At 46.8% G+C, this 15,840-nt stretch overlaps 1 protein-coding gene across 2 annotated transcripts in view; it reads right to left on the reverse strand.

The window, feature by feature from the left end:
• Positions 1–15,840, reverse strand: part of zgc:162816 (uncharacterized protein LOC571260 homolog) — a 140,581-nt gene that overhangs the window by 17,517 nt on the left and 107,224 nt on the right. For both annotated transcript variants that reach the window (XM_038808924.1, XM_038808925.1), the window contains exons 5-6: positions 8,874–8,995; positions 4,470–4,659 (exon numbers count right to left, since the gene is read on the reverse strand). In XM_038808924.1, the coding sequence (XP_038664852.1) occupies positions 4,470–4,659; positions 8,874–8,995 (312 nt within the window). The remainder of the gene's footprint in view (positions 1–4,469; positions 4,660–8,873; positions 8,996–15,840) is intronic.

Below are 15,840 nucleotides of genomic sequence, written 5' to 3' on the forward strand. Positions count from 1 at the left end.
CTGGGGCTCTTCAGCTCTTTTGTCCATGTTTGGACCAAGGCTGTAATGGGGTTAGTAGCTGAGTGACCCTGGCAGAAACCAAACTGAGCATCAGTGAGCAGGTTATTGCTAAGTAAGTGCTGCCTGATAGCACTGTTGGTGGCCCCTTCATCACTTTACTGGTGGTTGAGAGTAAATTGATCCGCCGGTAATTGGGTGGGTTGGATTTGTCCTACTTTTTGTGTACAGAACATACCTGGACAGTTTTCCACATCGCCGGATAGATGCCAGTGTTGTAGCTGTACTGGAACAGCTTGGCCAGGGGTGCAGCAAGTTCTGGATCACAAATCTTCAGTACTATTGCTGGGATATTGTCAAGGCCCATAACCTTTGCAGTATCCAGTTCCTTCAGCCATTTCTTGATATCTCGTGGGGTGAATCGAATTGGCTGACGACTGACCTCTGGAGGAGGCCGAGATAGATCATCCACTTGGCATTTCTGGCTGAAGATTATTGCCAATACTGCAACCTTGTCTTTTGCACAGATGTGCTGGGCTCCTCCATCATTAAGGATGAAGATATGTGTGAAGCCTCCTCCTCCAGTGAATTGTTTAATTGTCCACCACCATTCACGGCTGGATGTGGCAGGGCTGCAGAGCTTAGATCTAATCTGTTGTTTGTGGAATCGCTTAGCTCTATCTCTCACTTGCTGTTTATGTTGTTTGGGATACAAGCAGTCCTGTGTTGTATCTTCACCAGGTTGACACCTCATTTTTCAGTATGCCTGATGTTGCCCCTGGCATGCTCTCCTGCACTCTTCATTGAACCAGGGTTGATCCCCTGGCTTTATGTTAATATCCAGTGGGGAAAATCCTGGGCCATGAGATTTTAGATACAGATTGTAGCTGAGTGCAATTCTCCTGCTGCTGATGGCCTACAGTGCCTCATGGATGCCCAATCTTGAGTTGCTAGATCTGTTTATATTTCTTTACTTTTAACTCGACTATCCCATTAACTTGCTCCATCACCCTTACTGTCATTTCAGCTTTCCTGCCTTCCACCCAATCACAGAACTTCCCTTTTATTCTTGCACCCAGTCCTCTCTTTCTCTGTTTCTGTATTTCCTCCAAACCTTTTGCATCTCTGATTAAGGGGATTGAGGATATGGGGATCGTTGGAGAAGATGAAAGTTGAGGCAGAAGATTACCATGGAACCCCCACAGTGCAGAAGGAGGTCATTCAGCCCATCGGGCCGACACCGAACCTCTGAAAGAGCACCTTACCTAAATCCACTCCTCTGCTCCATCCCCATAATCCCACCTAACCTGCACAGCTTTGGACTGGGAGGAATCCGGAGCACCCAGAGGAAACCCACGCAGACACGGGGAGAACAAGTTACTCCACACAATCACCCAAGGCCGGAATTGAACCCTGTTCTGAATCCATCCCATTTAGCACGCTGGTAGTGCCACACAACACGATGGAGGGTAGAAGATGGGACTTTGTCTCCACAAGGACTGTGCAGTGGTCACTCCCACTGATATTGTTATGGACAGATGCATCCGAGGCAGGCAGGTTGGTGAGGATGAGTTTCGCATGTTATTCCATCTTGTTGGTTCCCTCACCACCTGCTACAGAATGGCACACAGGTGGCAGTGCCCAGGTGCTCAGGTAGCACCAGCATTTCCAGGGCACCACCCTGCTCAAAGGCCATACAGCTGGGGGCCTCCAATCCTCTTGGAGACCTCCACAAGTGCTATGCCATCTGGTCCCCGTTTGTAGGGGCTAGTACCAAACAGCACTCGCCCAAGGTTCCTGAAGTGAAGGGATTGAATCCCAAAGCCTCAGGTACCTTGGGAATCTGCACATTAGAGTAAGCTTACTGCCTCACTCTAATATGCAGATTTACCAAAAACTGATCCTGCCCATTGTGGGTGGGATTCCCCTTGCAATCTCATGGAGCGCTGTGAGCCGGGTAGATCCCGGGAGCGGTGTCTCCCGGCTTTCACCAGCCACGCTGCGCTCCGGCGAGATGCTTTTCCAGTGCAGCGTATCTGGAAGATCCTGCCTTTCATGGAGTGCACAATTGATGTTGAGGACCCCTAGGGCAACTCTTTCCCGATTGTATACCACTGCTGGTGGGACAGGACATACCCAGGGATCATGATTATGGTGTCTGGGATATTGTCTGTGAGATGTAATTCTGTGTGTATGACTATATCAGGCTGTTGCTTGACTAGTCTGTGAGACAGCTTTCTCAACTTCGACACAAGCCCCCAGGTATTAGTAAGCACGACTTTGCAGGGTCAACAGGGCTGGGTTTGCCATTGTCGTTTCTGCTGTCTAGACCTGTGCCAGATGGTCCGTCCAGTTTCTTTCCTTTATCTCACTCTCTGTAAATAGTTACTTACCTTAATAAACCGTTTATTTGTCGATCTACCTGGTGGTCACCAGTCTTACAGGATTCTACAATTTGCTGATGATTGACAGTAGGTTGGTGGAATGTGTTGCACGTTTTACTATGGGCGTAAAACGCGTTTATTGGAGTGTATTAACACGCCTCCGAGTTCGACGTGTGCTTAACACTACTAGGCTCTGTTCTATGTAATTATTTAGCTCTGGAGTCGCCAGTTGCCGTATAGGCAACGTCACAAGTATCCCAAGGTCAAGTTCAAAGTAATAAAGACGATACACCGATTAGTAAAGTTCAAACGATCAATATTTATTATACAGTTATAATAAATACTCATGCACACACTAAGAGACTAAGCTATAACTAAACTTAAGTGAACAGAATACTTATCTAACAGGAACAGGCAAGGTCAGAGAACGAGGCCTTCGTCCTGGTTTGGTACTGCAGCCTTCAGCAAGCGTTCTGGTACTTGGGAGTCTAGTGGGCTTGGATCGCGTAGCGAGCGTTGAACTTACGGTTTCGGCGGCTGGTGCTCAACGGCTGGAGTCAGGATGCAAGATGTCAGTCAGAGCCGGAGCACGAGTTTAACAGACCGGGCTCTGTGGGGAATTTGCTTTTATACCCCTCTCTAATGTCCTTGCCCCCTTCTAGGCGGGCTCTACCTTTCGGTACCGATTGGAACGTTTCCAAACGGCTACCTTCGAAATCCTCCAATGCGGGGCTTCCCTCGATGTTGGGGGGTGGTTTCGATATTCGTTACTCTGGTGCCATCCTGTCTGCTCCACCAATTAAGTGCTATATTGAGATGGAAATGTTGCCATTGTGTGTGCCTGGATCTGGGCCGCCTCATCAGAATGTTAAGCGCTTTGCCATTAACACCTTTGGCTTGGAGATCTGCACCTGGCCAGAAAACTGGTTTGCTGCTTGCAAAATGCTAATTAGTTGAGAGCAGGCTGTCTGTTCTCACTAAACAGGCTTTCCCTGCTGTCTTCCATTTTAGTTTGGCTCAGTGTCCATTTTGCGTGGCCAGCATGGCTACAAATGGTAATTGGCCGAATTGGATATGTCCTGCTTACTGTACTTCATAGTCTGTGGACTGTTTTGAATATCATGAGGTCACACAAGGAACTTCTATAAATGTAAGTCCATCTTTGCAAACCTGTGTTATACAAGCCCAACACGTGTTTAACAGGACAGTCTAAAGGGACCTTCAGTCTCGGCTGTAAGTATGTTTTCACAGTTGGCGAAACCAATTGCAGATCAAATCTGCTCTTACGGGCGGCACGTGGCACAGTGGCTAGCACTGTTGCCTACCCGGGTTTGATCCTGGCCCCGGGTCACCGTTCATGTGGAGTTTGCACATTCTCTCCTTGTCTGCGTGGGTTTCGTCCCCACAACCCAAAGATGTGCAGGTTAGGTGGATTGGCCATGCTAAATTGCCCCTGAATTGGAAAAAAAATAATTGGGTACTCTAAATGTAATTTTTTTAAAAAAAATCTTCTCTTACATCTCCCACTACCTGGGACAAATAAACTAAGCACAGACCAGGGGTCGAGACAGCAGAATCCTGGTCTGGCCGCACTGTGTGGTGTATTTATCCATTGATCCAAATAGCACGCAATTACCCTTTCCAGAGAAAGAGTACAGTTAAACTAAGACACGGAAGTGTGTGAATAGAGCTACAATTGGCCGTAGCAATCCTGGATTCCGCATGGGAAATGCATTATCAGAAATCATGCAAGGCCAAGAAATAACTTTGTTGTGAGGCCCACATTAATAAGGACTTGGGCAGTCCACACCGAGTACAATAAAGATCTTTGATTTATTTACAATTACGGTACATACACCTCCCAGTAGGTCCCGACTGGGTCTCTCTCTCTCTGGTCGGTGCCTTACTGGCCAACCTTTTACACAATGCTAAATGGAGTTCCTCCGCCCCTCACTGGGGGAGCGTGTACTCCGCGAAAACCACGGGGAAGATAATCATTCCCATCCCGTAAATCCCGGGGATTTTACACCCACCAAGTGCAGCCTTTTTGAGACTTCTTATGCTGTTTGATGAACATGTTTCTCTTACTTCAGATCAGGGTGACCATCAATGATTGCGTAGCCCGTTGGCAGCATTCCCAGACTGTGAAGGCTTAATGCCGTCCAGCCACAGTCAACCAACAATTGGTTCCGATGAGGGTAATGACCTATGACCCTTGACTGCACACGCACAGCAATGTCGTCCATCTGGCAGGAACCAATCATCATCTGCTGGACATCTAGGAGAAAATTGTTCAAAAATGAATACCCAGAGATCTGGACAGAAACATATCTGAGTCATATCAATACACGGTTAGGAGGATCGTTGGGAGCAATTTGGGTTTTGTACATCATTATGGCAAATTAGAGTTCGCTGTTGTCCCACAACAAGACAGCTCCACCCACCCAATCCACTATATCACCACCCAAAGTGACTTAGTTGACTGTCAGAGTATAGTGGTTTGAAACATCATTCCAGGACTTGAGCACATAATCCGTTGTGATACATCTGTGCTTAAGGAGTGCTGCACTATCACAGATTTGATTCATTGAGTCAGGGAGCTTTTACAGCATGGAAGAGATCCCTTCGGCCCATCATGTCCATGCTGGCCATCAGGCAACCTCTCTGTTCTAATCCCATTTTCCAACACTATGCCCGTAGTCTTGTAAGCTATGGTGTTTCAAGTGCTTATCTAAATATTTCTTAAATGTTGGGAGAGTTCCCGCCTCTACCGCCCTTTCAGACAGTGAGTTCCAGATTCCAACCATCCTCTGGGTGAAAATGTTTTTCCTTGTCTCCCAACTCACCCTCCTGCCCTTAAATCAGTGCCCCCTTATTATTGACCCCCTCTGCTGAGGGGAAAATTTCATTCCTGTCCACCCTACCTATGCCCTTCATAATCTTACAAACCTCAACCTTCTCCCTCCTCAGCCTTCTCTGCTCCCAGAAAAACACCCCAGCCTATCCAGTCTCTCCTGATAGCTGAAATGCTCCAGCCTGGGCAACTTCCTTGTGATCTCCTCTGCACCCTCTCCAGTGTAATCACTTCCCATCATGCGGTGAGATTTATGTGGATGATATATGGCCTAGTTTTCCTGTGCAGCTGGGAGTAAGAAACCCCAGGCTTGATTTCAATAAGAGTAGGGACTTCCCTAGTGTCCGGGCCAACGTTCAACTACTTCCATGTCAAAAAGCCCTTCACAGAAGCATAGTTGGATAAAGGTGACAAGAAGCCAAAGGACGAAATGATAGGAATGGTGGTTGAAATGTGGTCAAAGAGATGGATTTGAATTAGTTTCTTATTCTAAAGCCGAGGACCAAGACAGCTGAATGCCTTCCAATGGTGGGGAAAAGTAGGGGCAAGCGGAAGATACAGGAGGTCAGAGTTGGAGGAAGGCAGACTTCTTGTAAAGCTGAAGGGGATTACAGAGGTGGGGAGGTGCAACAAGCTGGAGAGACCAGATTTTAAAATGCAGACACGTGTAGACTTGGAGTCAGTGTGAGTCAGCGACTAAAGGAGAATGGCTAAATGGATCTTGCCTAGGGAGGCATGGTGGTGCAGTGGTTAGCTGCCTCACAACGCCAAGGACCTGGGTTCGATTCCAGCCCCAGGTCACTGTCAGTGTGGAGTTTGCTCATTTTCTCCGTGCCTGTGTGGGTCTCACCCCCACAGCCCAAAAGAGATGTGCAGCACAGGTGGAAGCGAAGAGAAAATGCTGGAAAATCTCAGCGGGTCTGGCAGCATCTGTAGGGAGAGAAAAGTGCCAACGTTTCGAGTCCAGGTGTCGAGGTGGGGTTGAGCTAATCATCTGAAGTTGTTGAATTCGATGTTGAGACCGGAAGGCCTAACCTCTCACAGTCCAAAGGTTAGATGGATCGGTCATGCTAAATTGTCCCAGAGTGCCCAAACGTTAGGTTGGGTTACGGGTTAGGGGGATAGGGTGAGGTGTGGGCTTAGGTAGGGCCGGTGATGACTCGATGGGCTGAATGGGCCGAATAGCCTCCTTTTGCACTGTAAATTCTATGATTCTAGATATGCACTTTAAAAAAATTATTTTATGGGATGAGGCCAGCATTTGTTGCCCATCCCTAACTGCCCCTTAACCGAGTGGTTTGCCACCACATTGCCAAGGGTCAGAAGTCAGACCAGATTAAGGTAGCAGATTTCCTTCCCTAATGAACATGACAGAACCAGATGAGCTTTTTCTAAAAGTAAATTTAGAGTACCCAATTCACTTTTTCCAATTAAGGGGCAATTTAGCGTGTCCAATTCACCTACCCTGCATATCTTTTGAGTTGTGTGGGTGAAAGCCACTCAAACACAGGGAGAACACAGACATTGACCCAGAGCCGGGATCGAACCTGGGATTTCAGCGCCGTGAGGCAGCAGTGCTAACCACTGTGCCGCCGTGCTGCCCCAGATGGGCTTTTAACGATAATTGATGATTATTTTATGGCCAGCCTTACTGAGACTAGTTTTCCATTCCTAGTTTTATTAATTGAATTCAAATTCTATCAACTGCCATGGTGGGATTTGAACACATGCACTCAGAGCATTCGCCTCTGGATTACTAGTTCGGCGACAATACCATTCCACCACCATCTCCTGCCGAACAGACAGTCTGACAGCACAAGTACAGGGGTTGAGCGAAATGAGATCGATGTTGAGCTGGGTGTCATCGGCGTACACGTGGAGTCTGACGTCATGTCTTCCAGTGATGTGGCTGAGAGGCAGCATGTTGATGAGGAAGAGGAGAGAGAGTCCGTGGAGTAAGGTGCGGGCACACAATCATGCTTAGCAGAAATGGTTGGCTCCAGAGGTAACAAACTGGAGCATAAGGGCAGCATTGCAGGAGCTTCTCTAGCTACGATTGGATTGCTAGGATTGGAACCAAGGCAATCAGCTGGACGTTGGAGAATGATGGTGTCAAAGGCTTTGGACATGTTGTAAAGAATGAAGAGGAACAGTGCACCTCAGTTACAATCACAAGGACATTATTTGTCATTTTGATTAGGGTAGTTTTGATGCAGTGATTGGAGTCCAGATTGGAGATATGTAAACATTAAGTTGCAGGATAGTTAGGTACAGGTTTGGGAGGACTTTGAAGAGAAAAGGGAGGTTGAAGGTAGGGCAGCAGTTTTCTCCCTCAACCAGCAGCATCCACATAAACTAATCACTGTGCCTAGTTATTGATTCATTTGCTGTCATCTTTATACAATATGACTTTTGTATTTGCTGCCATAATAAGAACATTGGGTGAGGTACCAGATAAAAATACAATGTAGTCATTGAGGAAATATAGAAACATTGAAAATAGGAGCAGGAGGCCATTCAGCCCTTATTGCCTGCTCCATTGTTCATTATGGTCATGGCTGATCACCCAGCTCAATAGCCTGATCCTGCCTTTGCCCCATATCCTTTGATCACCTTCTCCCTCAGTGCTACATCTAACTGCTTATTGAAAACATAATGTTTGGCCTCAACTGCTTTCTGTGGTAATGAATTCCACAGGCTCACCACTCTCTGGGTGAAGAAATTTCTCCTCATCTCAGTCCTAAATGGTCTACCCTGTATCCTCAAGCTGTGACCCCTGGTTCTGGGCACCCCCACCTTTGGGAGGCAGTTAGATATTGTGTAGGTGGGTGTTGTGGTGATATGCATCACTGTAAATACACAAGGGGTTAATGTAAATACACATAGACTAGATAGACACTAGTGGGAGCACCAGAGACATGACACACAGACATTCAACCAATAGGCCAGTAAGATAGGACACGACCAATGGGCATTCAAGATACACACAGAGGTGCCACTACCACAGGAGGGCATTACACCAACTCATATAAAAGGACACAGCACACATGCTCAGTCTCTTTCCAGTGGAGACACTTAGTGAGTACATAGGGTTGATTGAAACACATCACACCCACCACATGGATTGTAGCAGATTGGTTAGTTAGTCTGAGTAGCTACAGCAGGATTAACAGGAGAGTCGAATCCAAGTAGGAGAATCGTTAACAGTTTAATAAATGTGTTAAAGCTATCTCCAAGTCTGAACCGTCCTTTGTCAGAGTGTACATCAAGGAAGCAGCTTATGCTACGTCAAGAGCATAACAAATCAGGCGTGAGGTTTGAGTAGAATCTAAATTGGCTGGATGGCCTTTTTCATCTGTACTTAGCTTTGTGAACTAACAATTTTAAACCCTGATGAAACCCAACTGGCAAAAAAGGCAGTCTTTTAATTTTTTGTTAAGCGCGATTGTGTGCCCTCACCTCACTCCATGGTCAATTGGGTCATTGTTGGCTACCTTGTGACACTGAGCCATAGCGGCCAGATCAGATTCCCAATATCTACTGATCCATCTTATTTCAACTGGGCCGGGATTGATGATACGACCATGCAGACATATGTTTCTGACGACGATACAGTCTGTAAGATAAATGGTTCTCACCATAGAAGATGTAGTTTCCAGGGTGGAGCTCATTGAGACGAGCCATGTCGGCAATGGGATGACTGCAAGTAGGTGTTGATCCAATGCTACAGCGGGGACATCTCACGCCTGCTTTCTCTAAGCTGCAAAGGGACACTGACATTATTCAACTTCAGGACATGCACAGAAATTTTCAACAACACACTGCAGACCTCTCAGCAGGGTGTATTTCAGTGTCGTGATGAATGTAGAAATTGTCATATATTATATTTTATATTCTGTTGCAGTAAGGTTATTAAAAACCCTGGTTTAGGGCAGTGCGGTGGCGCAATGAGCAGCACTACTGCCTCATGGCGCCGAGGTCCCAGGTTCAATCCCAGCTCTGGGTCACTGTCCATGTGGAGTTTGCACATTCTCCCCATGTTTGCATGGGTTTCGCCCCCACAACCCAAAGAAGTGCAGGGTAGGTGGATTGGCCATGGCTAAATTGCCCCTTAATTGGAAACAAATAATTGGGTACTCTAAGTTTAAAAAAAAAACCCTGACTTAAAATACATACAGGCAGTGTGTCAACTACAGCTATAATTTGTAAAAGCTGAGGCCATTATTGATTTGAACCAGATAAATGGAACTGTGTTTTAATTGCTATAGGTTCCCTAGAGTGTAGATAATTTACAAGGGAGTGGCATTTAGTCCTAGCTAAGCAGGTCACGGAACTTAGTGGAAGACAGATGATATAATTGATGGGAGAAGCCAGGTCTGTCTGTAGTTTTGCAGTCTATTATAGGATTTTAATTTGAACAGCAGTTTTGCGAAATGCTGTTAGGTTAAGCAGAAGTGTACTTGATCTGCTCTTGAAAGGAATTCCCTCCGAAGGTCTGGACAGATAAGCAAGTAACCTGTTTTGTTAACTTTATTTATAAGTGGCATTTGAGCTGCATTGGGTTGCTGAATTGGAATTAGTGGCAGGTGTAGATAGTAAGTTCAAGTTTTGCCTTTTATTTAAGAACTGTTTAACTGATAATTGTAAATGTTTTGTCTTGGATGCTCGTGTGGTTAATTCAGTGTTTAAATTAGTTTGTTTTTTTAAAATGTGGGAGGAAAGGGTCACCTCTAGTGTCCCTTCTGACTACATCTGCGGGAAGTGCACCCAACTCCAGCTCCTCGAGAGCCGCGTTAGGGACCTGGAGCTGGAGCTGGATGAACTTCGGATCATTCGGGAGGTGGAGGAGGTTATTGAGAGGAGTTATAGGGAGGTAGTCACACCTCAGGTAAAAGAAGAAGGTAGATGGGTTACCGTCAGGGGAGGGAGAGGGAACCGGCAGGCAGTGCAGGGATCCCCTGTGGTCGTTCACCTCTATAACAAGAATACCGTTTTGGATACTGTTGCGGGGGACGACTTACCAGGGGTAAGCAATAGGGCACAGGTCTCTGGCACAGAGTCTGTCCCTGTTGCTCAGAAGGGAAGGGAGAAGAGGAACAGAGCACTTGTCATTGGGGACTCCATAGTTAGAGGAACAGACAGGAGGTTCTGTGGGAACGAAAGAGACTCACGGTTGGTGTGTTGCCTCCCAGGTGCCAGGGTTCGTGATGTTTCTGATCGTGTTTTTGGGATCCTTAAGGGGGAGGGGGAGCAGCCCCAAGTCATGGTCCACAAAGGTACCAACGACATAGGTAGGAAGAGAGATGGGGATTTGAGACAGAAATTCAGGGAGCTAGGGTGGAAGCTGAGAGCTAGAACAAACAGAGTTGTTATCTCTGGGTTGTTACCCGTGCCACGTGCTAGCGAAGTGAGAAATAAGGAGAGACAGAAGTTGAACACGTGGATACAGGGATGGTGCAGGAGGGAGGGTTTTGGTTTCCTGGATAATTGGGGCTCATTCTGGGGTAGGTGGGACCTCTACAAACAGGATGGTCTTCACCTGAACCAGAGGGGTACCAATATCCTGGGGGGGAGATTTGCTAGTGCTCTTCGGGGGTTTTAAACTAATTCAGCAGGGGGATGGGAACCTAGATTGTAGTCCCAGTGTACAGGATGTTGAGAGTAGTGAGGTCAGGGATAGGGTTAAAAGTTCGAAAGAGGGCACCGGCAAGCAGGAAGCTGGTTTGAAGTGTGTCTACTTCAACGCCAGGAGCATCCGGAATAAGGTGGGTGAGCTTGCAGCATGGGTTGGTACCTCGGATCTCGATGTTGTGGCGATTTCGGAGACATGGGTAGAGCAGGGACAGGAATGGTTGTTGCAGGTTCCAGGATTTAGATGTTTCTGTAAGAACAGAGAAGATGGTAAAAGAGGGGGGGGGGGGTGTGGCATTGTTAATCAAGGAAAGTATTACGGCGGTAGAAAGGACGCTTGAGGACTTGTCTACTGAGGTAGTATGGGCCGAGGTTAGGAATAGTAGAGGAGAGGTCACCCTGTTGGGAGTTGTCTATAGACCTCCGAATAGTTCCAGAGATGTAGAGGAAAGGATTGCAAAGATGTTTCTTGACAGGAGCGAGAGTAACAGGGTAGTTGTTATGGGGGACTTTCCAAATATTGACTGGAAATACTATAGTTCAAGTACTATAGATGGGTCAGTTTTTGTGCAGTGTGTGCAGGAGGGGTTTCTGACACAGTATGTAGACAGGCCAACAAGGGGCGAGGCCACATTGGATTTGGTACTGGGTAATGAACCCGGCCAGGTGTTAGATTTAGATGTAGGTGAGCACTTTGGTGATAGTGATCACAACTCGGTTATGTTTACTTTAGCAATAGGCAGGGATAGGTATATACCGCAAGGCAAGAATTATAGCTGGGGGAAAGGCAATTATGATGCTATTCGGCAAGATTTAGGATGTATAGGATGGGGAAGGAAACTGCAGGGGATGGGTACAATCGAAATGTGGAGCTTTTTCAAGGAACAGCTACTGCGTGTCCTTGATAAGTATGTACCTGTCAGGCAGGGAGGAAGTTGTCGAGCAAGGGAACCCTGGTTTACTAAGGAAGTTGAAGCACTTGTCAAGAGGAAGAAGAAGGCTTATGTTAGGATGAGACATGAAGGCTCAGTTAGGGCACTTGAGAGTTACAAGTTAGCCAGGAAAGACCTAAAGGGAGAGTTAAGAAGAGCGAGGAGAGGACACGAAAAGTCGTTGGCGGATAGGATCAAGGAAAACCCTAAGGCTTTCTATAGGTATATCAGGAACAAAAGAATGACTAGAGTAAGATTAGGGCCAATCAAGGATAGTAGTGGAAAGTTGTGTGTGGAATCAGAGGAGATAGGGGAAGCATTAAATGGATATTTTTCGTCAGTGTTTACACTGGAGAAAGACAATGTTGTCGAGGAGAACACTCAGGTTCAGTCGACCAGGCTAGATGGAATTGAGGTTCAAAAGGAGGAGGTGTTAGCAATTTTAGAAAATGTCAAAATAGATAAGTCCCCTGGGCCAGATGGGATTTATCCTAGGATTCTCTGGGAAGCCAGGGAGGAGATTGCAGAGCCTTTGTCCTTGATCTTTATGTCGTCTTTGTCGACAGGAATAGTGCCGGAAGACTGGAGGATAGCAAATGTTGTCCCCTTGATCAAGAAGGGGAGTAGAGACAACCCTGGTAATTATAGACCTGTGAGCCTTACTTCGGTTGTGGGTAAAATGTTGGAAAAGGTTATAAGAGATAGGGTTTATAATCATCTTGAAAAGAACAAGTTGATTAGCGATACTCAACACGGTTTTGTGAAGGGTAGGTCATGTCTCACAAACCTTATTGAGTTTTTTGAGAAGGTGACCAAACAGGTGGATCAGGGTAAAGCTGTTGATGTGGTGTATATGGATTTCAGTAAGGCGTTTGATAAGGTTCCCCACGGTAGGCTATTGCAGAAAATAAGGAAGTATGGAATTGAAGGTGGTTTAGCGGTTTGGATCAGTAATTGGCTAGCTGAAAGAAGACAGAGGGTGGTGGTTGATGGCAAATGTTCATCCTGGAGTTCAGTTACTAGTGGTGTACCGCAAGGATCTGTTTTGGGGCCACTGCTGTTTGTCATTTTTATAAATGACCTGGAAGAGGGTGTAGAAGGATGGGTTAGTAAATTTGCAGACGACACGAAGGTCGGTGGAGTTGTGGATAGTGCTGAAAGATGTTATAGGATACAGAGGGACATAGATTAGCTGCAGAGCTGGGCTGAGAGGTGGCAGATGGAGTTTAATGCGGAAAAGTGTGAGGTGGTTCACTTTGGAAGGAGTAACAGGAATGCAGAGTACTGGGCTAATGGCAAGATTCTTGGTAGTGTAGATGAACAGAGAGATCTCGGCATCCAGGTACATAAATCCCTGAAAGTTGCCACCCAGGTTAATAGGGCTGTTAAGAAGGCATATGGTGTGCTAGCCTTTATAAGCAGGGGGATTGAGTTTCGGAACCACAAGGTCATGCTGCAGCTGTACATAACTCTGGTGCGGCCGCACCTGGAGTACTGTGTGCAGTTCTGGTCACCACATTATAGGAAGGATGTGGAAGCTTTGGAAAGGGTTCAGAGGAGATTTACTAGGATGTTGCCTGGTATGGAGGGAAGGTCTTACGAGGAAAGGCTCAGGGAATTGAGGTTGTTTTCGTTAGAGAGGAGAAGGCTGAGAGGTGACTTAATAGAGACATATAAGATAGTCAGAGGGTTAGATAGGGTGGACAGTGAGAGTCTTTTTCCTCGGATGGTGATGACCAACACGAGGGGACATAGCTTTAAATTGAGGGGTGATAGATATAGGACAGATATCAGAGGCAGTTTCTTTACTCAGAGAGTAGTAGGGGTGTGGAACGCCCTGCCTGCAACAGTAGTAGACTCGCCAACTTTAAGGGCATTTAAGTGGTCACTGGATAGACATATGGATGAAAATAGAATAGTGTAGGTCAGATAGGCTTCAGATGGTTTCACAGGTCGGCGCAACATCGAGGGCCGAAGGGCCCGTACTGCGCTGTAGTGTTCTATGTTCTATGTTCTAAAAATGTTTTTATTGGGATTTTTAACATTTAGCAACAAGATTTATACACAACAAGAGTTCGAGACATTGGTAAAAACACAAAAGAAAAAAATCAAGCAACAGCAACTTCAAAAACAACTGTATAACAGCTTGTCACTTTTCCTGTCACCCAGGTTCCTGTGAGCGCATTATCTTATTGATATTTGTATTTACGATCAATGCCAGAACTCTTTTCTTAACCCAATTTGTTTTTCCCAATTAAGGGGCAATTTAGCATGACCAATTTACCTACCCTGCACATCTTTGGGTTGTGGGGGTGAGAGCCACGCAAACATGGGGAGAATGCGCAAACTCCACACGGACAGTGACCCGGGGCCGGAATCAAATCTAGGACCTCAGCGCCGTGAGGCATCAGTGCTAACCACTGCACCCCCGTGCCACCCTTACTCTTCACTTTCTCTCTAGTTACACTTGTTTGGATATGGTGGGGGGAGGGGGGGGGGGAGTCCTGTTCCCCCATTGAGTTTTTGAGGGAGGTTTGGATGGTCCTCCTCCTTGGTTTTCCGGGAAGAACCCACTCATGCGTGTCTTAGTAAGTGCTCTCTGTGCACCACCCTGAGCTTTGTCAGGCCTAGCACGGTGCAAGAGGAGGTGGAGTTGATGCTGTGCAGCACCTCGATCTAGTGTCCTCCCCCATCTCCGTGCCCACCTCCTTCCCCCCATTTCCGTCTGGTCTCATCCAGTGGGTTCCAGACTTTTTCTATGAGTTGTCCGTAAATGTCATCACATTTGTCGTTCCCTAACCAGTCCAGCCTTACCATTGTATCCAAAAGTGTGTATCCCGGTCTCTGGGGAGCGTTTCTGTCTCCTTGTGGAGAATGTCACCCAGCTTCTGAGCTTGTTCCCATTCGGGAATTGGAGCTTCTCTGAGAATTCCCTCATGGCCACCAGTCTTCCATCCATGTACATGTCCTTTACCCTCAATGTCCCTCTTTCCTCCCTCCATGTCCCAAACTTGGCATCTATCTTCACCAGTGGGAACCTATGGTTGTTGCAAATGAGGGCATCTATAGACATACCACCAAGCTTGAAATGGCGCCTGAACTGGTTCCAGGTCTTCAGTATGGCCACTACCACCAGGCTCCTGGAGTGTGTGTGCAGGGAGGCCGGGAGTGGTGTGGTGGCCAGCGTTCGGAGAGACATTCCCATCCAGGATGCTTTCTCCAGTTGGACCCAGTCCACCTCCGGTCTCCTCAGCCACCTCCTCACTCTCTCCGTGTTTGCTACCCAGAGTTAGAATAGGAGGTTCAGGCCTACCTCCCAATTGAGGACCCCAGCCCTTCTCTGCAGGGGATGGCATTGTCCGTGGATGGGGGAAATGACGCCCCGATCTCAGAGGAGGCGATCTAGCCGGTGGTTTAGATCCCCACTGCAGAAAACATTTCTAATTGTGGGCTTGACTGATGAGAAACACCCCAAGCCCCAGAAATGTAACTAAATGTGGGTGAATCCAGATCTGGATCTCACCCAAAAATCCGGCAGCAACCACCCCGGCAAACCCCCCCAAATTGACACTTGGGGCGTGATTGGATGGCTATGCTGCATCTGAAAATCAGCTCGCCGTGGCACAGCATGGCTGATAAAAGCTGGGAGACTTCGCTCTCGTGATCTACCCGGCTCGCAACACCATGCGAGATCCAACGTGATCTGGCGAGACATTGCAAAGTAAATCCCACTTATTATGGGCAGGATCACTTTCTGGCAATTCTGCATATTAGAGAAAGGCAGCTAGCCTCACTCTAATGTGCAGATTTCTGAGGTACCCGACGCTTTGAGATTTATCTCCTTTGCTTTGGAGACCTCAGGCGAGCATGGTTCAGCAAATGTACACCGAGTCTTCAATACCACAATGTATGAAAGAAACAAAGCAATGTAAATATTTAAGAAAGAACTGTAACTTAAAGTAGATACGTGTGTAACGTTACCCCAATTGAATTGAAGAAAGACAAATGAATGTAACTCAGATGGAAATGTACAGTCAAGACA

Source organism: Scyliorhinus canicula, chromosome 10 (assembly GCF_902713615.1).
Source record: "Scyliorhinus canicula chromosome 10, sScyCan1.1, whole genome shotgun sequence".
In the NCBI taxonomy this organism is placed as follows: domain Eukaryota; kingdom Metazoa; phylum Chordata; class Chondrichthyes; order Carcharhiniformes; family Scyliorhinidae; genus Scyliorhinus; species Scyliorhinus canicula.